Source organism: Cyanistes caeruleus, chromosome 3, assembly GCF_971803275.1.
Source record: "Cyanistes caeruleus chromosome 3, bCyaCae1.hap1.1, whole genome shotgun sequence".
Lineage (NCBI taxonomy): Eukaryota > Metazoa > Chordata > Aves > Passeriformes > Paridae > Cyanistes > Cyanistes caeruleus.
The window spans coordinates 110,301,936-110,324,506 of NC_141703.1; the positions used below are offsets into that span (position 1 = coordinate 110,301,936).

The 22,571-nt window shown below is 36.9% G+C and overlaps 1 protein-coding gene and 1 long non-coding RNA gene across 15 annotated transcripts in view; one reads left to right on the top strand and one right to left on the bottom strand.

Moving 5' to 3' along the window:
• Nucleotides 1-22,571, top strand: part of DCAF6 (DDB1 and CUL4 associated factor 6) — a 77,378-nt gene that overhangs the window by 41,745 nt on the left and 13,062 nt on the right. For 3 of the 10 annotated variants that reach the window (XM_086884170.1, XM_086884166.1, XM_086884171.1), the window contains 6 exons: nt 6,823-6,882; nt 12,323-12,428; nt 14,827-14,942; nt 15,713-15,796; nt 15,946-16,255; nt 20,985-21,026. In XM_086884170.1, coding sequence (XP_086740296.1) covers nt 6,823-6,882; nt 12,323-12,428; nt 14,827-14,942; nt 15,713-15,796; nt 15,946-16,255; nt 20,985-21,026 — 718 coding nt within the window. The remainder of the gene's footprint in view (nt 1-6,822; nt 6,883-12,322; nt 12,429-14,826; nt 14,943-15,712; nt 15,797-15,945; nt 16,256-20,984; nt 21,027-22,571) is intronic. The other 7 variants (XM_086884167.1, XM_086884164.1, XM_086884172.1 and 4 more) reach the window with 3 other exon arrangements.
• The window catches only part of LOC111941858 (uncharacterized), a 38,568-nt gene continuing 33,218 nt past the window's right edge, over nt 17,222-22,571 (bottom strand). For all 5 annotated transcript variants that reach the window (XR_002870311.2, XR_015285425.1, XR_015285426.1 and 2 more), the window contains 3 exons: nt 22,274-22,395; nt 20,329-20,501; nt 17,222-17,691 (listed from right to left, as the gene is read on the bottom strand). This is a non-coding gene — a long non-coding RNA (uncharacterized LOC111941858). The remainder of the gene's footprint in view (nt 17,692-20,328; nt 20,502-22,273; nt 22,396-22,571) is intronic.

A 22,571-nucleotide genomic window follows, 5' to 3' on the forward strand; every position in this document is an offset into this window, starting at 1 on the left:
CTCCTCCAGTACAAGGCATTTCCTGCATTTGCTGCTTGTCTTGCCTTGCATGTGGTGGTGTTCATCATCACATGGTCAGGGAAACAGTTGTATGGACAGGTTTATTGGTCTAACATGTTTGGGTTGAGTGGTACTACGTGGAAATGGTTTTCTAGGTGCATGGTATCAGGTTTGTGCAATGGTCCTTAGAGCAGCCGAGCAAGAAATTGCTGTGTTCTGAGTAGAATGAGAATTACACACTGAAATTGCATCTTGGTGCTACTTGTATCCAACAGTAACATTTACAACTTGGCTTTGGGTTAGCATGTGTTCTAAATCAGAGTAACAATTCAGTAAAAAAAGACTTGGCACTCTTCAGTGCAATGATTTTACATTAAGTGTGGTGAAAATACTTGTACCTAGCCAAAGTCCCCAGATATGCTCTCGTTTTTTTGAACAGAGCAACTTTTAATTTCACCATCTTCTTTCTCTCTTATCTTACTGAAATTAAAATTGATTACAAAAAAGCCTCAAATATGTTTGCAATAACATATTTGAGAAAGTTAGGGCAGAAGCATGTATATGAATAAAGAGGCAAAACCTAAAGCATAAACTTGAAGCGCACTTTGTTGTGGCACCATGTAAAAATGAGTGAGCTGCATGCTGTGTGAGAATTCAGTGTATTTTGTGTTGCAAAGTCATGTCTAGCAGTGTCTCTTCTGTGGATAAACCCTGTGACAGTTGAGATGTGGCTAAATTGCTTTTAAGGATTGTGTCACACATTTACAGCTGTCTTTCCATGGTTCAGTCTATTCCTTAATCTGAAGCTCTACAGAGCAATTTGATGTAAGAGTGGCTGATGCTCTAGTCACAATATGCAGTTACTGAATTTTGAATATGTTTCTACACTAGAAAATACTGCAGTGAGGTTTTAGAGTGTTTTGGAAACCACAGCATCCTGGGAGGGATGTGTGCCTGTCTTAGGGATGGCAGCCATGAGTGCCTGTTTCCTATAGGAGGAGAACAGGAACAGCAGTGGTAGTGGTAGCCTTGTAGGGGGCTGCAGTTTCCTGCCAGGAAAAAAAAACAACACCCCAAAAATCTACCAATTTTTTTTCTCAGCAAACTGAACATCAGAATTTGTTAACTCAAATACAAGTATTGATAGAGGGAAAATCGTAACTAACACAGTCAATAGATCTTGATCTTCCATTTCCTTTTCAGAATGGCTTAATTTTTAATATTTTTTACTAAATTGCTTCCCACTGAATTGAAGTAGGGAATAAAGTTTGTTTACAGCCACATCTGGAGGTTTATCTGTGGGGATTATATTACCTCTGAAGGGTGTGTTGGACTGGATTTCACTTGATACATCTCTCCCATCTCTTCCTTAGTGCACCTTCAAGAATGCAATGTAATTTTTTTACTCCCCGTTGCTTGTGGGGTTCCTACAGCAGACTGTAGGATCCATACTGCCACAAATGGAAAGGTTTAAGCTGACTATTTGGTTTGACTGGGAGGCAGAGGAGTCTTGTACATAGCTTGGACCCCCCCAACACTGCCTCTTGGAGTTTTGAGTTCCCACACGCTCTGAACTTAAAGGGAACTATTGGAAACATCCAATCCTTTTGTTTGGGATCACCAGGAGCCACAAACACTGTTTTGGAGGAAACTAATATTCAAATATTTATCTCTTTCTGCATATAATGACAATGACTTGGCAAATTTAACATTTTACTTACTAAATAATTGCTTTGAAAGACAGATTTACTCAGTGCTGAGGAAACATTTGTTTCTGGGGAGACAAAGGGGGAACCATTTTTCTCCCTGACCTCCAGCTGTATCTTCTTGAGGTTTGGTCTGATGGGTAGAATTCTTGCCTTCAGCAGTATAGGCAGTGGAAGTTATAAAAGGAAAAATTTAAATTTGAAAATATTTAGTATGTTTGGTCAATTAGTTCCAGAGAAATTTGATAAAAGATTGCAAAATATTGTCTTTTCCTTTTTATTTATATGTGTAAAACCAAGATATTCCTGTTGGACTTCATCAGCTTCTTTCATTGCATTCCTCCTTCCCCTGCTCTGGGAGGGAACAAATGAAGCTCATTTCTTTTGACTGGGGATCATCTTTTCATTCTTTATTTACTTCATGAGGTTTTTGTATTCTAGACACAGAGATATATTCTCTGTACTTTCTCACTTCTTTTTTTTATTTTTATTTTTTTGAAAGTTACTTTGTTTTGTTTTCCTTTTCTGACCTCCCAGAATTTATTTTTGCAAGTTGGTTATTCATAATCCATTCCTTTGGAAAACCAGAGCTGCACAATTTTGGTCTCTTGCTTCTCCATAGACACAGTTGTTTTCTAACCCTGTGCTTAGCTGAGTTTTCAGAAATATGGTAGGATAAAAATAAGTGAGTAGTTTTGGATTGTTTGAGGCCTTTTAAAAGTAATAAATTCCTATACAGAGACAATCTCTATTTTTTTGTTTTCCTGAAAGGCTGTTTTTACTGCCCTGTCATGAGGCAGATGCTCAGTTTTCAGGCACATGCTAGTTGTAAATTTTCAAACAAAAAAAATACACACCAAAATGTGTCTGCAAGTTCTCAATTTCTTCTCTGGTAAAACTTGTATAAATTTGCACTTGCAGTTTTGGAGGGAATTCAGTTTGAGACTAAGGCCACTTCTTCTGACTTGTACTTCATCATTAATCCTTATATTTGCAACCACAGAAGCTTGAGTAGGAGGAGAAAAATATCCCAGCCATGTAAGAAATTACAAGTAGAAAATGTCAAGAGCTGGAAGCTGTTACAGGTTTAATAGAAAATTAGACTGTGTGGTAGTTATTCTGTCTCCCAGTTACATGAGGCTTTGTAAGATCAATCTCTAGTAGTTAACCTTCACTATTTAGAAGAATATGGTTAAAAGTTTGTATTTTTGAACATGAAAGGGAGATGAGTAATAATTCACTATTTGACTCTGAGACAAAAGGTCTCAGATGACAGAGATTTTGTTTTAGTGGATATCCCTCTTAAATATTGTCTAAACTTGGAATTTGGCTGAATTTTAGAAGCAGTGTGTGCTGCATGGATCAGGTCTATTTTGTCTTCAAGCCTTTGCTTAGATATTGAATAGATTCGAGATTTTTTTTTTTTTGGTAGCCACTTTATTTAATTAGGGAACTATGGTAAATATTTCAGTTTAATTTGGATTTCTATTTATTGTATGGTTTCTCCCTCAAAGCCTAGTTTTTACTTGCATTTTTATGGCATTTCATATCATTTAAATCCTGTGCAGTATTGAAAGAACTGCATTTATGAGCTATATGCAAACAACAAAGAAAGTAAACCTTTTTGAACTGTTTTTATTGTTCCTATGCCACATATGCATCACCACTACTACATCACTTTTCATTCTGAGAATTTTAAGGGGATGGAATTCAATTTGAAAAGTAACAGAAATGTGAAGCAGCTGATCATGAAGTGGAAAAAAACCCAACATATTATAGAGCAAGGGTTCCTGTAGTGGTCATTGTACCTAATCTTACCCACAAAAACATGAATCAATATTAGCCTTTTTTTTTTCCTGAGGAAAAAAAATTGATTTAGACTGCATTTGCTGTGGAATGCAGATATATACATGTGCATGCTGACATATTGCAGAACCTGTGCTGCAAATAACCTTTTTTTTAACTTTTGGTTTATCTATACAGTCAGTCTTTAAAGCAGAGCAAAGTGGACCTTCATTTCTGTGTTAGAGCTTTTGAAGAAGAACTAGGGAATGACAGCAGTTTTTATCACTAAATTCTTTGCTAACCTCAGATGTAGAAATGTCTATTTGAAGTGCACAATATGTAACTGAGAGCTTATTCACTGTGCAAAGCAATTATTCCTAGTTATTAAATCAAGTATTTAATTTCTTAGATTCCTCTACATGTACCATGTTTAGGATTTTTAAAACAGTTCTCACTGCTTTAGATCTCACCCTGAAGCTGGTGATGTAAGGAGGAATTTTTATCAACCAAAACTGAGGTGGCATGCTAATATTTTGGTGAAGTCAGGTGCTGATTGCCCAAACTATAGGAAGATCCTTCAGCATATAACTGACCTTAAAATTATCTTCTATTTTCTGTTTGAGGTTCCCCAAATTTATGAATCTCCAGTTCCCTCTTTAAGTGGTGCTCCAGTTTAGAATGTACTGGTGACATTACAACCAGTGGTGAACTGCATTGGGATGTAGACCCAGCCTGTGAAGGCTCAGGTAAGAGTTTGGATTTTTGTTTGTTTTTTTAACTATATGGCACAGTTTTGGTAACACTTCTTTTTCAAAAGCTTTATAAGAAATTATAAAAGTATTTTATTCAGACTTTCTTTACAAAACAAAGCCATATATTAAAAAAAGAGGCATTTACCTGAACTTCTCTAGGCTGGTTTCATGTTTGTGCTGATTTCCCTGCCTAAGGTGGGGGCTCCAGACTGCAGAGCCACTTCAGGGGGTGCTGGTGATCTGTGGCTTCAGGGTATTTGGATAAGGAAACAAGGGGGTTTCAAATTTCTACAAACAACTCTATTCTTAACCATGCTAATTCAGGTATTTAGGATGTTTCCTTTATGTTGATTAAATATTCATTTATTAATGTGAAATACATTCTCAAATTTGTATGGAGACTTGAATGTAGCAATGAGATGTGGGAGGTTTAAGCCTCCCTTGGCATGGACTTCTACCTAGAAACCTTTTCATTTTCACTTACTGTGATTAAATGATGCACATGGCAAAACATACCTACTTTCTTACTTAGTGCTGTATTGTGTGAGGTCTTAATAAAATTAGAAGTGCTGGTAAGGGTAGTAGATGTAATCTCTTAAGTTTCTAATTAAAATATGTTAGTTCAGTCTTCTGATCATACAGGTCTGAATTACAGAGTTGACGAGATGAGCTTTTCCAGCCAAGGGAAATATTTGGCAGCACAAAACACCTTTTAAACAAGGGCTTATGAACTTTTGGAAAGGATTGGAGTGCAGGAACAGAGCATGGCTGGGATCACTGTCATGCATTAGGTTTCTCAGCTTGCAGTCCAGGACCTCCCCCCTCCCTTTAGCACTTCTGATACAAGTTAATCCCAGCCATGTACTTTGTGAGTCAGAGATCAAAGCCAGCCATTGAAAGAGGCACAGATTCCTGTGCTGAGTCTTCTGGAACACAAGGAGAACATCTCATGATATGGAGCATCTGTACACCAGCTTTTTGTTCTGATTTATCTTCTAAAAAGTGGCTTATTAGTCCATTGCAAAAACTCCCCTGTAAATCCTTCTCTTCTAATTTAGGTATTATATATAAAGCACACTTCACTTTTGGAAAGTAAAATATATTAATGCTACAAATCTTCTACTTAATAGCTACATGTCATAAATCTAGATGATCTGTGGTCTGACTTAGGTGTGCCTGGTGCAAGGTATGGGCATGGTTGAGCAAGGAAGACAAACCAGAACCAGTTTAATGTTCCTCAGTTACAGAAACAAGCTGTGCAAGCCCAGTTCCCAAAACAAGGCAGCCTCCAGAACACAGTGCCTCAGACTTTCCTGGTCTCTCTCCTTTGCTCCTCCCTCCCTTCCCTGCACCTAGATATCAGTGTAGCAAAGGATCACACTGCCATGCTTCCACCAATGGCTAGGAGTGAACAACTGCTTGAGAATATATGTATTTAAAGCAGTGTGGTCAATTTAGCAGATTTTATGGCTGTGCTACAAAATAGGTCTTGCTGGTGATTCTGTCTCAAAGCTGGAAGGGAGCTTCCTGTAGGAGAGAGTATTACTTCATTGCTTTCCTTGCATAGGATCTACATTTACGTTAAAATTCATTTAGCATGCTGTGATGTTGGCAGACTGTGACTCAGTTTGTAATACAGGATATTAAATCCTTTTAGTTTAGGATGAATTTGTTTATGAGAGAAGATTAACAAGTGGAACCAAGATATGGTACTCCAGCCAATATCTTTGGGATACTGCATTAATTTATGTACATCAGCTCATCTTCAGATAATACAGAAGATCTGGTCTTCAGAGGTGACAAGGGAAATAGACTCACAGACAATACCGAATATTGCATCTGTTGTATCTGTGCAGTGAATGAGTTCTGGTGATAGTTATTAATTGGTAGTGCCCAGATGAAAAAAAGGCACTTACCTGCCAAGGGGGGGTGATAATTCTATTTATTTGTTTGTTTATGTCATCGATGGGGCTGCTTGTAAGACTGATGGGTGTGGTACTGTGATAAACTCATCAAGACTTGTTCTCAGTCATCAGAGGTGCAGCATCTAAGAATGCAGAACTACCAAACTGTCATAAAACTGAGATGTATTTTGGTGCTTTGATGTTCTAAAACATTATTATTAAAACAGTATTTAAATATTGGAGGTACTGGTATGCCGTGGAGTATTTTATGCTGGAGTATAAATATTCTGAAATTTACATTTTGCACATGGTGTGAAATACTGGTGTCATGTGGTAGCTGAAGCAAAGGCTTTAGGAGTCATGACTCTTCAGTGTTTTTCCTGACATGTCAGAAGTGTGAAGAACACAGTAAAATATTTGGTAATGGGCAGGCATCATTTTCATTATCAACATGTCAGCAAGCTTCAGGCTGTTCAATGAATAAATAATGGTTTGAAACAAGTGGCTTTGCTTCTGTCATGCCTGGAAAATGCAGTATGGCTGGCTGCTCATTAAACAAACCCAAAGCTTCCTTATGTTGCTGCTTTTTTTATTTTAAACTAACATATGATCGTGACATTGCTGTGCAGTTCTCTGCTGCTTATGTTTTAAGTTGAAATCTCGTTTTTGTTTCAGATTCTCCTTCTTCAGTGGTTAACAAACAGCTTGGATCCATGTCACTTGATGAGCCACAGGGTGCGTGTGACAGGAAATGCGCTATACCCAGCCATAGCTGATTGCAATGCTTCCTTTTAAAATTGCTTTTCATGATGAGAAACAGTCTAAAAATGCTGTTCATCCACATAAAGTAGAATTCTGTAAGCAGATCTGCTGGAAACTCATTATTTAATGATCAATATGATTAACAGAGTGAGGTTAACTGTTGTTTTTGAAAGCCATCCTAAGCTCGATTCTTCATGCAATTACTACAGTTCAGTGTAGGTACAGTAAATGTGTCATGTATTCTACAGACAATTGGAATATTTTCTAAAATGTACAGTAAAATTGATTATTTAAACAGGTTGGATTTTTTCTGAATGGTTCTTCTTGGATCAAAGGGCAAATATCAAGATTTCAATAACCTTTAATATCATAATGCCACAATAATTTCTCTTATCCATAAGTGACGTGCAACTTCGTTATTCCTGCACAGTTTGAGTAACTCGAGAGTACCCATTGCACTGAGATGCATTTTCCCTCTGTATCCCCTTGTCCTTCACCCCTCCTGCTGAACAAGTACTGGTGTTTCTTGTAGGATCCCTAAGGACTGGGAGTGCACAGAATGCTTAGGAGCTTTCTCTGTGCCCATTATGCATCGGTCTCCAAAGCATGAGCTCTGCAGTGGGCCAGAGGTGACCCTATTCCAGTTGCATCAATGTCATCTGTAGGAAATATTTATGGCTGAATAATTAAGGAGTGATAGATGCTAATTTAAAAATAGATTGCCATGCACTTTGCGTTATGCTTCCATATCAAAGCGTCTGTAGAGATTTAATAGCTTAAATCCCACAGAAGAGCTTTGTCTTCTTTCACATTCTAAACTAGAAAGCCATTTTGAAATCTCACTTCTGAAAAATAGTCTGTTTGGCAACTGTTGCGATTATGGCTTTTTAGAGGATGCCAGAATGTTGAGAAAAAAAAAATTAAGCTGCACCATGACTAAATAAATGCTTTTTGTGGAAATACATTTTGTGATGAAGTCGCCTTAGACTTCAATGTGTAAATTTGCTAATTATTCATGGTTTAGTAGACTACATCATTCCAACAATCAGGTTTAGCTGGAAAACCTGCTTATAACAAGTGGCCAACCTAGAAATAACATAGAAAGTCTATAAGTTTCCTAAGATTCTTAAAACTGTAAAAATATGGAAAAACTGGGGTTTTTTTCCTGCATTAAGTTACTTGAACTAAGAGATTCCCTCTTACAGAAGTACTTCAGATTTTTTAATATGCAAAAAAAAACCCCAAACCCAAAATACATTTGCTTTTCAGTACACCAGTTCTCCAGTTGTTTTAAGCAGTATTTTTCTGCTTTGTTAGCAGACAATGTTACTTGTAATTTGTAAAACTAGGAATATGAAAAGGGAGAAAATTTGTTAGCAAATCCTTTGCTCAGATGATAACCAGAAAGAATAATTTCCTGAGATCCAGTTGAATTTCTGAAGTTTAACTGCATTAGTTTCACTTCTATTTGAAGTCTCAAAATAGTCTAAGTAGTTAATGAAGGAAGTCATAACAATCCTTTTCATACATAATTACCTTTCCTCCTTCTTCCTGCCTCCTCTTAATTTAGTACTGAATCAGCTGTCTTCTGTTGGACCAGTCTCTCTTGTTGGCATTCATGTTTTGAGACTGGTTTTGGGTTTAAAGATATTTTGATTCTTACTGCAATCATATACATTTATAATCCCAGCATTCTGACAGTCCAGCAGAGCCCAAAAGTCATTCCTGTGTGTACAAAATGGTTTCAGATGAATCACAGTCATCTACACTTGACTTTTTAAAAATGTTTTGAATGTGATTGTAATAGTGGAGGGTTGGCCTTTAGATCTATTCCAGTGTTAGGATTTTAAGGTACTGCCTGAGTTGGAATGAGTAAAGAGGGAACCTGAGGCCTGATTAAATTTCATGTGTTAAGCCTTCTCACAGAATTCCTGTTTTTCTGAAATACACGGCTGATTTTCTCCTCTTTGGATCATTTTTTCTCCCTTCCAGAAGTATCTCTTAGGTCTTCACACAGAATATAGTGTTGGATAGGAATTATTTTGTGTTTTTTTAAATGAGAAGTTATCTATCCTCTTCTTATGAGGTTGTCAATAGATGAGTGAAGAGGGCAGCATTTGAGATGTGGCAAACTGGCTTGAAGTTCCTTACAGTGTAGTTTAATTAGGAAATGCAATCTGTAAACTTGTCCTTATGCACTTATCCCTTTATAGTTGAAAGCCCCAGTGTCTGTTAAGTTACACTTGCACAGGTTCATTTTCTAAGGGAAAGAGTGTGTCTGAAGGTTGTTGCTGTCAGTTGTCCCGTTTGGTTTGTGGATTTTTCATGTAAGGTTATGAATGAAATTTTGTCTTCAGTTTTAAGAGTGGTAGTTTAAAAGTGCATTCTTCATTTAGGCACCTGGTGATTGGACCATTTCATGGGCATGTGCTTTAGACAGGGTTGTTTATGAAATAACTGTAAGCTGTTGATAGTATCTTCAAAATATCTTGTGTTTGGCTGTAAAATTAAGTAAAATTTGAAGTTATTTTTGAGGAATTTAGAATAGAGTTTAGTAAGGTGTTGACAAGCTAGAGCTTTCTCTTGTAGCAGTGATTACCCTGCTAGAGTTGGCAACCAGATAAATAAACTGAATCTCCTAAATCACAGAATTTGGACCACTTCCTTTCCTTCCCTTCAATATTAACGTGAAGTAGATCTGCCCTGATGGGATGAACTTAGTAGAGGAAGAGAACAGAGCTTCATTCTAATCTGGGCAGTCTTTACCCATCACATTTCTCCCTGAAAACAGAGTTCAAGATTTGTCGGGTTTATATGGCTTCTCTGAAAGAATGTTCAGTTATGTAGGAGGCAAAGCTTATTTTCTTCACAAAGACTCCATTCATCAGCAGTGTAAATTCAATATCAAATATTGAACCACACAAGTAATTCTCTGCAGTTTATTATCAGATTCTTCTCTCATCTGTCTTTTAAAAACTTTCTTGTTCTTACTAGTGTCTATGTTATGCTCTAAAGCTACTTGAAAGAAGAAACTGACCCCATCGAAATTGTAGTTCATGTTATTGTAGATTTAGGAAAATGCCATTATCCAGTATGGCTTAACAGCTGTTTCCAGAAACTTGTAAAAATAATTTCTCAGTCAGTACCCTCTTTGGTGAAGTCTACAGCAATTCTTCCAACTTTTTGAGTGTGGACAAATATTTGCGTTGCTTCCAGAATAAGTGTAGCCAGTCCTTATGCATCCTGGTGAGATTTTCAGATACTGAGATTCAAAGACAAGAAATATCAACCTAGTATTTAATTAGGCTCATTGTAGATAGCAATACTTAGTTGCTTTGGTTGGCAGTACTTGGTGATTTTGTGCTGAAGCCAACCTTCCACAGCAGTAGGAAATCCATGACTACAGCTGGGTTCCCAACTCAAAGATTTGTCTTGCTGCTACAAGGAAGTTGAAGAATTCTCCAACTTTCACTTTTGACTTTTAGTGTCAGTTCCTGGTGACTTGTGCAGTATGTGGGATCAATCAGTATTTCTACTTGCTGAGGAAGGGATGCTTAAAGTCTGAACAGACTTTTATAAAAAGAGATTTTATAAATCCTAGATTGTCAAAAAATAAAGGAAGCACCTGTTTAGTTAGGAAAGAATGTCACTTTTGTTCAAACTGTCTATATAGCACTATAATGTATTTCCTTGCATATCTTTCTTAAGTTACCAGTTCCTTAAATAAACTCTCATTTTATCCTTGCTCCACTCTAACAAGAGTGTAGCTGGAACTTTTAATTTAAAGGGGCTATAAGCTTTTCTTTCCATAGAGTGGGGCCCATACCTTGTATATTATTAGGGTCATAGTTGTAATTAATTAATTCTCTTTCACATAAAAATATTGTGATTTGTTCTTTCAGGGGTTTTGTGGTATGTTTTAGGTTTTAAAATTTCTCTTCAGAACATGTAGAAGTGCATATTTAATTTCTTTGGCACAGCTGATCACTGCTCTGATCCTGTGAGTGGGCTTCTGCCTGTCAGCAGTTTAAAAGTATGAGCATTGATTGTTAGGTTAAATTCTGATGTGCTATCTCATAGTTACTATAATTTAATTGTAGCTTTAAAATTAAGTATCCTGTGCCAGTATTGTAGCCATTACTGTTACGATGACAGCCTTTTTAGTGGGGAAATTTGCAGGCTCGTGTTTGAATGGAATGTTAGGTTTTAACTGACTTCCACAAGGATGATCTGCAGCTTTTCCTTTATTACACTTGTCAGCGTGCTGCCAATGCTGCAAGGATATTTATAGTCCAATTTCTGAATTCTATAAACTAAAGAAAGGACAGAAGCTTTTGTCCAAATAATCCTGAGATAAATAAGCCTGAGATAAAAGGCTCAGTAGTCATGAGAAGCAAGACTACAGAGGCTTTTAGTGGCCATTTGAATGCATTTAAATACACTAAATAAACCTTCCCTCTGAATTCTGAGAGGATGGCACCTCTGTAGCGAGGCTCAATCTGATGCTGCTTTCCATGAGCTTTTTAGTATTGCCCAGCTTCAGGACTGATGGCAAACTTGCCATTTGTGGATAGATGGTGACCATGAACTTTACTCCAAGGGGAGGGAGGGATGGATGGATGGATGGATGGATGGATAGATGGATGGATGGATGGATGGACGGATGGACGGATGGATGTCATTGAGCAGTTCTGTTCTGAAGGAGCCCATTAACATCCTTAGAGCCATCTCTGCAGCAGAGAAGTGACCAGTATGCCGTGGCTTTCAGTTCCATTCACTTCTGTTGCTTTTGGACATTGTGAATGAGCTCATTTTGCAAGTACTCCCTTCTGCTTGCAGTTATTGTAATATAAAATAGGGTTTTAAGCATAAAACTCTTGAAAGATGAATTTACCATTTTCATGACAACTGACAATTTAGAACAAGCCTAAGGGTACTGGTAGTTGTCTGGGTTCTAAGTAGGCAATAAAGTAGAGGATGGTGATTTTTCTAGGCTGATTATGTCTGGATCTCATAATCTTTTTTCATGTGTATTTACTAAAGCAAAAAGACTGAATACCACTTTTAAAAAATAATCCTATTAATATATTTGCTATAAAATGGATCTGCTTATTAATGATTATATTGTGTGTACACATATCTATCTAAAATTTTATTTACTTGCATGTTGAAGGACAGCATCTCCTTTGTTTGCTCTTATAATTAGATATAATTTTAGACCATTTTTCAAGCATTGCAAATCTGGTGTGTTTACTCTGTAACTTTTTAACGTTTTGCTTGGGCTGTAAGAGATCTTAAGCAGATATTATATATGTTACTACCACATTTGATAATTAAATTTATCTTCAGAATTATAGCAACTTTATGTACACTTCTAATGCCTGTTCAAACTTTATCAACCCCATATTTACAGAGAGTGATAAGCCACGAACAGGAACAGGTGAACCAGTTTTAAGTTTGCACTACAGTACAGAAGGAACGACCACAAGCACAATAAAACTGGACTTCACTGATGAGTGGTAAGAACAAGTTAATATAGGTTTTGACTAGTTCATGATCAGCACATATCAATAACACTTGTCTAGCATAGCTATAAATTATTTTCCCTGTGGTTTATGTCTGTTTTTAGGTGTAGCTACACAATTTGAAAGGGCTGTAGTTCTTAATGCATTCAGAACATAAGATAGACATACTCTAATGTGAAATTTATACAACAGACTTCCTTGAATTTCTATACTGTGAATTTCTGTAATGCAAACATAATTTGAAACATGCTATTTTCATCAAACCCAGGCATAATATCAAGGTGTTATAAAGCAGGGTAGTACAGGGATGGAATAGTAGTCCAGGGCTTACCAAACTTCTGATATGCTATTCTGCAAATGAGTCTTTCTGTGACTCAGTTCCTGAGTTGTAAGCACTGAAATTAGTATTTCTGTGTCTAATGAATGCATGAAGCTGAGATAGCAATTTTGGGGACTGCTTAGGTGTTGCAGTGGTGACATCCTTTTCAAATAAGGACCACACACACACTGCCTAATGGCTCATGTACTTGGCTTTGTGTCCAAGCCTATCAGTAGAGCATTTTGGGATCTCCCAGAACAACCATCATCCTTATTTTATCTCATTTCTATTCCTCTACTTATGTTCTCAAAATTATTGTAGGAGGCAGTAAGGAGAAACGCTTGCTCATTGTTACCTAAAGGAAACAAAACCCAGCCACATTTAGCCACTCTTAAGTGCCTTTAGACACAAAACATACACCTTGCTCACAGTTTGGAAACTTAAATCTCTGATTTTGCCTCCAAGATCCAGCAAACTTTGAAAAAATTAGTTTTGCTATGATGCTTTTACCTAATTCTGCAGTTAGTCAGCAAGTTCCATGGAGTTTGGTGGTGGGTAGTGTGGTGTGGGTAGTGAGAGGAAGAAGCAGTTTCTGGTAGGACAAAGTTGCAAGTCATTGTCAGCTTTGAGGCTGACTAAAAACATTCTGCTGAAGAATGGAGCAACAAGAGCCAGGATGCAATTCCCTCTGACAAAATGATGCGGAACAAATAACTGCCCCCTAATCTGAGAATTGGAAGTTGTGAAAATGAAATAGAGGAGGACATGTAAATTGAGCATTGAGCTGCAAAGGAGATTCCTAAGAGTGAAAAAACCCCACCTTGCTGTTCAGGCTGTGTATCAATTGTGAAATAGCAAAAATCCTCCACTTGCTTATCTTACAGATAAGCAGTACCCTTCTTATCTGGCCATTCAGAAACAATGCTGAAAATTCTGGATTTAGAAGAAATACTAAAGGGGCTAGCAAAAATTTCCCTACAGCCTTCAAATCCAGTACAGCAATAAATACACAGAATATTGCTCATATTCTTGAGAATATATTCTTGTTATAATATTGAGAATATTGCTCAATAGGAGTAAAAGCTCTGATTTTAACATAAGGCATAAAATTTCTGAAGTCTAGACTGGGTTCTCAAGAACCTTGACTGAGCATGACCTGTGCTGCTCCTAGCAATTAAATTTTATTATTTTATTAGCAAATTAAATATTTGCTAATAACATACACAGGTCAGAAGATATTTGTAAAGAGACAGTCTAAATTCTTAGGAATCATGCTTATAATTGCCTTTTTTTCTGCTTTTGTCCAATGATTTGCCTGAGTTTTAGGCTACATCATGTAAGAGAGCTCAGCAACAAGACTGCATTTCCTGAAAGTCTTTGCTAGAGAGTCTAAAAACATTAATTTCAATGACATTCAGGACAGCATTTTACACATTTCCTGAGGATTCATTTTCAATATTATAAAGAGAAATTGGTGTCCCACAATAATTATTTAAACATGAATGGGGAGTGATGTCAAATAGCATCTTATAGTGAATCTTGAGAAATAAAAAAAATTTGGGAACTGAAAGTCCATACCTCAGAAGGTACAGGAATGAAAATTAGTGGTGAAAGACCTGGAGATTTTTATCTAAATCAAAAATTTTTATTAAATGGGATAATGTTATTTATTAGTGCTCAGTTGATAGCTTTCCATACCTCTAATAAGAAGATCTCTGATTATTTATACATCTAAAATGTGTGCAAATAGGGAAATAAAACAAATCCTTTGGAATTCTTACATTAAGAAGGTAAACATTCTTACATATAAAAGGTAAACATTCTTTAAAGGTAAAAAAAAAAGATGGGAAGAAGACAACAGGGTTCTGTGATGCAGAGGAATTGTGTGGGATGAGTGGCAATGGGCACAATAAAAGATAATTTTGAAATTGCTGTGAATTGGTTGTAGCTGCTGTCAGGAGCTCTCACTTGACTGCAGTGAGACAGACGATGTCGGTCAGGCTGTGCTGTTGCAGTCATCTCATGTATTTGCATGATCCTAAATGGTTTTCTTTTTCCATGTTATGTTGCCAGGAGCAGCACAAATTCAAGCTCTAGAGGGAGTGGAAGCCATTGCAAAACTGAAGGCCAAGAAGACTCTGTAAAAACAAAAGCTTTGGACGAGTCAGGGCCTGATGGGGAAGAAACAAGTAAGATACATTGGAATTTCCAGTGCTAGGGCAAAAATTCTGCTCTCCTATGTCCCTGACTCCCATTGCACACACTGGGAGTCTCCTACATGTACATGAAGGCAGAACACAGCTATAATAAAGCATGAATTTTTTAGGAAAGAAAACATCAACCTGAGATGGCTGCAAATAAATATAAACATTAACTTATCTTGACTTCAGTTCTAAAAACGTTATTCTTCTTAGGGGCACATTGTGCCCCAATTTGTATAGAAAAATAGAACAACTGCACTTTGCAGTCATAAATGAATGCTTGGAATTTTGTTACATTTCTTTCAAGCTTTCACTGTGTTTTATTAAATGTGTTTGTCTTGCTCAGTTCATTGCCAGAAGGACAGTCAAGTCAAGTGACTGGTTCCAGAGAAATACTAAAAAAGAAAAATAAATAAAAAATCCCTTTTAATAGACTGGTAACTTTATTTGTCTTCAGAAATAATAGTGTCTGTATTAAGAGTACAAATGCTACTTTTGCTGCTAAAGTTCTCATAGCATAGGCTGTAAATACATTAAGCAACAAGAAGTGACTACATTTTTCTTTGCCAGTGTGTTGACCTGGTCAGGTAGATAGATTCATATATACTCATTTTTATGTGACTGATAGCTGACATTTCAATAGAGACATTGACTTTAGAGTGGATTGCTTGGATTGCTCGTGTCATTTAGACTTGCTTATATTACAGATGTGCATTTAAATGAAATCATGTGGTTTACTATTAAATTGCTTAATTTAGGAGCTCCTGATGAATCTCTCAAGGAAGATGTAAGTGCTGAAGAGCTGAAAAATATGGATGAAGCTGTAGAGACAACAGAAGCAAGTATGTATCTGTACTCTTTCAAATTGTTACAGGAAGAAGTAAAGAATGAAATATGAACTCAAGTTGCATAATTTAACTTTGTGACTACTTCTAAAATTGACTGTAATCATTAATGGTGGGACTTATTTTCTCCAATATTTGTTTTTTAGCACTAGCAGATAAACCTGCTCCTGAGCACTCAGAAAAAAATGGCCCCAATGCTGATGCTGTCTCTGGGCCTGCAGAGGAAGAAGCCTCCTGTGAAAAGGAGGCAAACCAAGACATTGGCAGTCAGAGCACTGACCCCAGTGCCACCCTGCTGGTGGTGAGCGAGGAGCTTCAGTCCCAGCCAGAATCCTCAGGGCTCGCAGCTGCGGACGAGGCCTCCAGCAGGACCTCGGCTCTGCAGGAAACCGACGACAGCGACGACGACCCCGTCCTGATCCCGGGCGCCAGGTATCGAGGAGGCCCTGGACACAGGTGAGGGCAATACCTGTCTCTGCCTGGCAAAATGCTTTTTGCTTTGTTTTTTCCTTTCTTCTTTATTTCTTTGAACGAAAGATCGAGAAACTCAGGCCTCGTATCCTTAGATTAAGTTGTTCTTTGACAGCTGGCCAAGAGCTTGATGGCTGAGTCTAATTTGCCTACATGTAAGATATGTACAGCTGCATTTTCCCTGCAAGCCAGGAAGGCTCTTGCAGATCTAATACCTGTTTATGCTGATCACTTGCCTGCTGAATACTTAAACATTTGCAGTTTATTTTTTATTATTCTCCCTCTAGTCATAAGAAACTTCATAAATTTGGGTACAGGGACCTACATTTTCTTTCAGCTGTATCTTAGGTGTTCTTATTTTGGCAAAGCAAGAGCTTTTAACTGCTGTTGTGCAGAAATGGTGTGTTTGTAGTACATATGTTAAAACTGATTTGTTCAATTTTTCATTCTTGTTTTTCTCTGAAAGAGAAACTGTAATCCTTTTCCTTTTGTTGGTTATTAAATATTACTATGTATGTCAGTAAAAAAAAAGGTAGACTGCTAGCTGTTATCATTAATAAAAGAGGCATTTAGTAAACTGTGCTTTTTTATATGAAGAGCTGTACATATTTGTTTGATCATTCAGTAAACTGAACCCTCAATTTGCTATTGTTGGTTTAATACCTTTGTTCACTAATTGCAAAATTATAAAATTATTTAAGCAACATTTCTGTTGTTAGACTTCAGACAAGACCTTTTTTACTAGCTTTAGATGTAATTTAACCTCATGTCAGATACCTTTGCTTTACTCCTGTTCAAAGACAGTGCTATTAATTTTTTATGCTAGAAATGCAAATTCTTCACAGGAATTTGCAATATATATTCATTAGGAAATCAGGAAGAATTTAACAGTTGTTTCTAGAGAAGATTTTGAATAATTTGCAGTTGAAATAGAAACAACATTGTCAGTAATGACAAAAAGAACAGTCAGTGGTTGTTTATTACAAAGCACAAGTAATTCTGCTCCCTAAATGACAGTGTTTATGAAGAAGCCAATATACATAGATTCTATCTTAATCCATTAACTTTCCATGCAGTACTAAGTATTTGTAGGCAGATATGGAATGGCAGAAATATTTTCCCCTGCAGAGTCAATGTTCATTATGATCCAGTGATTGAAGAGCAAGCTGTGAAAAGGCCTGCAATTTTAATTCCATCTCCATTTTCAAGCAGGATTCATAGCTTCTCTTCATGCACCATGTTGTCTCTACGATGTAATAGTTTCTGTAGCAATGTGATAAGAATGACACTTCCAGGTATCAGGCAGCTGTTACCATTTCCCACTAGTGGGGACATCCTAATTGAAGTTACAATTTATCTGACATGCCTTCTTTCCTCTCTGTGTGGTGAGATTTCTTCCTGTAACTGTTTAAATTTATCACCTAGGAAAGATCATTCAAATAAAAGAATGAGGTAATTAAAATCCTTTATGCAGTCCCCTGCTCCCCCATTCTTCCCTCAAATAAAATCTGAAAAAAGTTGCTTTGTAGCCAGTGTTGGTTTAGAATTTCCTGCAGGAAATTTTCATTGCTCAGGTTTAATGCCTGACCAGACCATTTTGTTCTGCTTTTGTGTGTGTGAAAGCAGTGAAGTTTTCCAGTTTAACTTCTGAGCATTACATTCCCTGCTATTCTTCAGGTTTCAGGAGTTTCCAAATGCACTCTGAGATACTAAGGAGAAAAGTAAGACATCCTGTGTGTGTGCTCAAAGGAATTGGGATTTCCAGAAAGAGAGCAGACACTGATGGGCTTAAAGGCTATAGCTCTAAGTCCTATTAGTATTTATATCTCATATTAGAATGAAAGGAACTGGAGGTCCTCTCTACTAGTCCTATGGCAGTTATTATAGCCTAAAATCCCTTTGACAAACTGATCAAATTTGATTACAATCCTTGATGTCCCTTAACAAGTAGGAAGCTAACTCAAAACATTGCTGCTACCTTGGATATACATGAACTAAAATTGGTCATTTTGTTCCATGCTAACATTCTGCTTTGATTGAAATAATTTTTCACGTCCAGTGCTCATCATTGAATGATGTTCATCCTGTCCACTTTCAGGTTTTGTCTCCTTAGACTGAGTGCCAGGTTTTTCTCACTCTTAGCACTAAAAATTCCTGGGTTTCCTGCCATCATGCTGGTTTCTGTCTCCTCTTCATGTTTCACTTCTTGCCTGAATGTGGTAGCCCAGCCCCCTGCACTCTTTGGGTTTTGCTGGAGTGGTTCTGTGGCTGTCACTCCTGGTCTAGAGAGGATTCTCTGAGCTGGAGCTGTGTCCTCCTCTTCTCTTGCTGTTCCAGTGGGGGCTCGTGCTCAGATACAAGCCCAGCAACCTGCACTCTTTCCTACTTTGTCATTCCTAATTAATGAGTGTTCCCTTTCACCAGAAGGAATCTCAGAGATATACAACTCAATTTTATACTGCTGATTTTCTTTTTCTCAAGGCCCTCAGTCCCCTCCCCATTAATAAGCTCCCCACCCTCAATGTGCTGCATGATTCCATTCCTACACCCTGCTCAAGGACCATTAGCAATACCTGGCACAAAACTGCCTGCAAGTCTGGGGCTCCACTCCACCAGGATGCTTTCTGTAGGCTTCTTTCCTCACTCAGTAAATTGTGTTACCTAACAATTCCTTTACTAAATCTCATTTTTTAAAGTTTATCTAATACTTTCCACTGTGTCATAAGATAATTAATGGCATTAATATCTGAGTAATAAAGTAGATTTTTTTTTTTCCTCTGGAAAATACTTAGGGGGAGCTGCTTTGGTCTTTTTTTTTTTGTGGGTTTGGTTTGGTTGTGTTGTGAATTTTTTTTCTGAAGAAGAAAGACTAGCCTGCAATAATCTACCTTTTGTGAACATATTTTATGTAATGCAGAAAAAAGTTTCATTTTTCTATAGGACAAAATATTTTAAAAAGGCTGTTGCAACCTTCTGAAACAGAATGCTAAAAACTGTTTGACTAATAAGCCTTTTCCAAGATGTAGCATTACTGGCTTTGTCAACAGTCAATTTCTTTTTCTTTAGGCTGTGTTTTCTTATAAATCAAGTAGCTCTTGTTTACATTGAGCAGAAACTCTACAGGTGGAGAAACTCAAGATAAAGAAAAATATCTCAAAGGCATTTTCCCACAGTGAAGTACAGCTTTCTTAACTGAAAAAGAAGGGTAGATTTCTGATTCTGTACTCTTGAAAACATGGTCTGTAGCTTCCTCTCAAGGGAAAAAAGTGGCAGAAATACCCTTCTGATAGCTCTGTTAAACAGAGCTCTAAATGAATTGAGAACTTCCTGCTGCATCTCACCTTATTTTTAGTAAAATTGATAGAGATTTCAGATTTATTAAATCTGAAAACAGATTTATTAAATCTGTTTATTTTGTAAATCTAGTTGTACAAGGCTTCCATTATTTGAATATTATCTGAGTACAAATCCAAGTTGTAATGTTTTTAAGCTGAGGGTTTGAATTTTTTCTCAAATAATCTAAAAATAGATACAAGGGACATAATCTCATATTGTGGATGCTTATAAATCTCAAAACATAATGAGGATAGGTGATTTCTCACCAGCTAAACTGAAACTGAGCTATCAGGAAGGAATGGGCAAAGTCTGCACCTGCTTTAATATTCTGAAAAGGACTTTAAATAGTAGCAGCAAAATGTGGAGAAATACCACGATCCTTTGGTTGTTTGGCTAAATCAGCTGCATATTGACTAAGAGTCAGCTTGGAAGAGTTTTGACACAGAAGGACATTTCTTTAAAAGAAATAATTGAAAACGTAACATCTGACTATTTTCAGCAGCATTTTTTTAGCCACTGTGTATCACAATAGGAATGGTCTCCACAAGTGGCTAAAAGAAGCTAAGCAGTTATTTCATTTTTTTCATGTTGTTGGGCCAGTCAATGCAGTGTCTTTTTAACAAAATGGATAAGTAAGTGCACAGAATATTTTAAAATTTAAAAAAAAAAAATAAAAATTAAAACCTCTTCTCTTCAGCAGAGCAGTTTAGCTGGATACTCACCAGACTAAATAACCTCATGTGCATTTTAGGGAATCCCCAGGAAAAGGTGCCTTCTCTGACAAATAAGACAATATGTGCAGGTCTTTCAGTCTGAACCTATGCAAGGGCATTTCTTCTTTAAAACTTTCTGGGTCCAGCAAGTTTAGTTCAAACAGAGGGTGGTACCTTGTAATCTGTGGGAGGGAAAAAAATCTATGCAGTGTTCTTCATACACAGAGAGTGCAGTTTTTAATGGATTGATCTTAATTTTCACAAATTAGTCAAAACAGCTCTCTGAGGGCTGATATCCTCCTTAAATGACTGAATTAATTTTGTTTGGACTTTGAAGTTGATCTGGGGGCAGAGGCTAAGCCTGGAAAAAGCTACAACTAGTAGGTTTTAAAATCTAAAGAAATATGAATGTAAAATGGAAATGACGATACAGCTGCTGTGATCTATGAAGAGTTACTGCATTTTATAATTTAACTTTGTGTGCTGTTACATAATCTGAATACTATTTTTGCTGAAATCCAAGTAGTCTCATATACTGACTCATACATTGGGAAGGAGCCTTCTCAGTTGGAATTCATAGAGCACATTTTGTAAGAGATGCTAACCTTTGAAAAACATGGTACCCAGCATTTGTGAATGACTTCAGTTGTTATTCCCTTTACTAGATATAATATCAGAGGAACAGCGATAGGTGATAGAATAATGAGGTAATTAATTATTTTATTCCTCCCCTCCTCCTTTTTATTGCCATATATTGGATTTATCAGGTTCTTGTTTTTCATATCTAACTGGCATTTTAAGAACTGCTGTACTTCAAATGCTATGAATTACAGAGCATATTGCTTGAGTTATATTTAGCTGCATGCATTGCATGGAAATTGAAAAGAAATGGCAGTGTATCCATTTTACAACCTATTAACATTTTTATCGTGTGCCATAGAAATTAATGGAATTTGAAAAGTGTGTAGTTTGTGAAAAGAAATACCTTTTATTTTTTTTTAATTGAGCTGCTGAGGAACGAGTTATATTTGCATGGGCTACTGCTGACTTGCTTTGTCTGGTAGTAGTGAACATCCAGTTCTGGACAAAAATATAAGACTACATGGATCAAAAACCATTTATATTTTTCACCTGAAGAAAGCTATGGAACTAAGCATAAGTATTAGAGTTATATTGGATAATACACATTTAGCAAGATCGATGCTAAATTTAATACAATATTGCTTTTAAGGAAGTTAAATGAAAAAAATCACTTGATCTCATATTCTTCATTTAAATACTTGAAGGAAGCAGTTGTAAGAACATGTAAGGCAATTTGGGTAATTGTGTTTGGCCTCATGCCCTAAGAGGGAGGAACTCTCTGCTGTGATTTCAGCCAGAGGCCATCCAGAGGGGAAATGGCCCAAAGTTGTTATAATGATGAAAATTAACATCTTGGCTTCCTGTGGCAGGAAAGGCAAAGGTGCAGGATGAGGTTCCATAAAAGACTTAGCCCGAGTCCTGTATTTTAAATGCCTCCAGGAAAATAGTGCAGATCTGTATTTCTTTGTCTTATATTTTCATCTTAGCTGCAACTGGAATACCTGGATTTAACCTGTCAGCTTTCTTAGGCATTCAGGAATCTCTGCTGTTTGTACTTCGGATTTTACAATAGGCATTCTTTCTGTGTTCAGCATACTTACCAAGGAGTTCTTTAGCTCTTCAGCACAGCCCAGGGGAATATTAGTTTCATATTGCAATAAATTTAATATAAAATAAATGATGCATTCATAGAATTTTTTATCAGTCTTTTTTTCTCTGCTTTTCATCAACATTCAGCAGCATACCAGGTGAAAATTCAAATTTTTTTTGTAACTGAGAATAGTTTAAACCTTGATTGTGTTTGAAAGCTGGGAAATTACCTAGGAGGGCATTACAGTAAACATTTGGTTTTATATGATCAGCAGTGAAGTACCTTGGGCTTTAGGGGTAGTGTCAGTGTGCTGTTAACAGGATGGTTTTGCCTTTGGTGTTGAGCTGTCTTAATGCTTGAAATTTGACAGCAACAGTAAATCTCTTCCACAGGTTCAGAGGCTCCTAAAGGAAGTAATTAGTATCAGAAATATTATCAAATGTTGGCATTAGTCAAGGAATATATTTTAGCAGGGTGGTTGAGACAAGCCTTTGGAATTCTTGGGCAGGACAGTGGTAGCTGGCAGGTGGATTCCTTTACAATGAAGAAATGACAGACCTGGATCAAGGTTTGCTGTGAT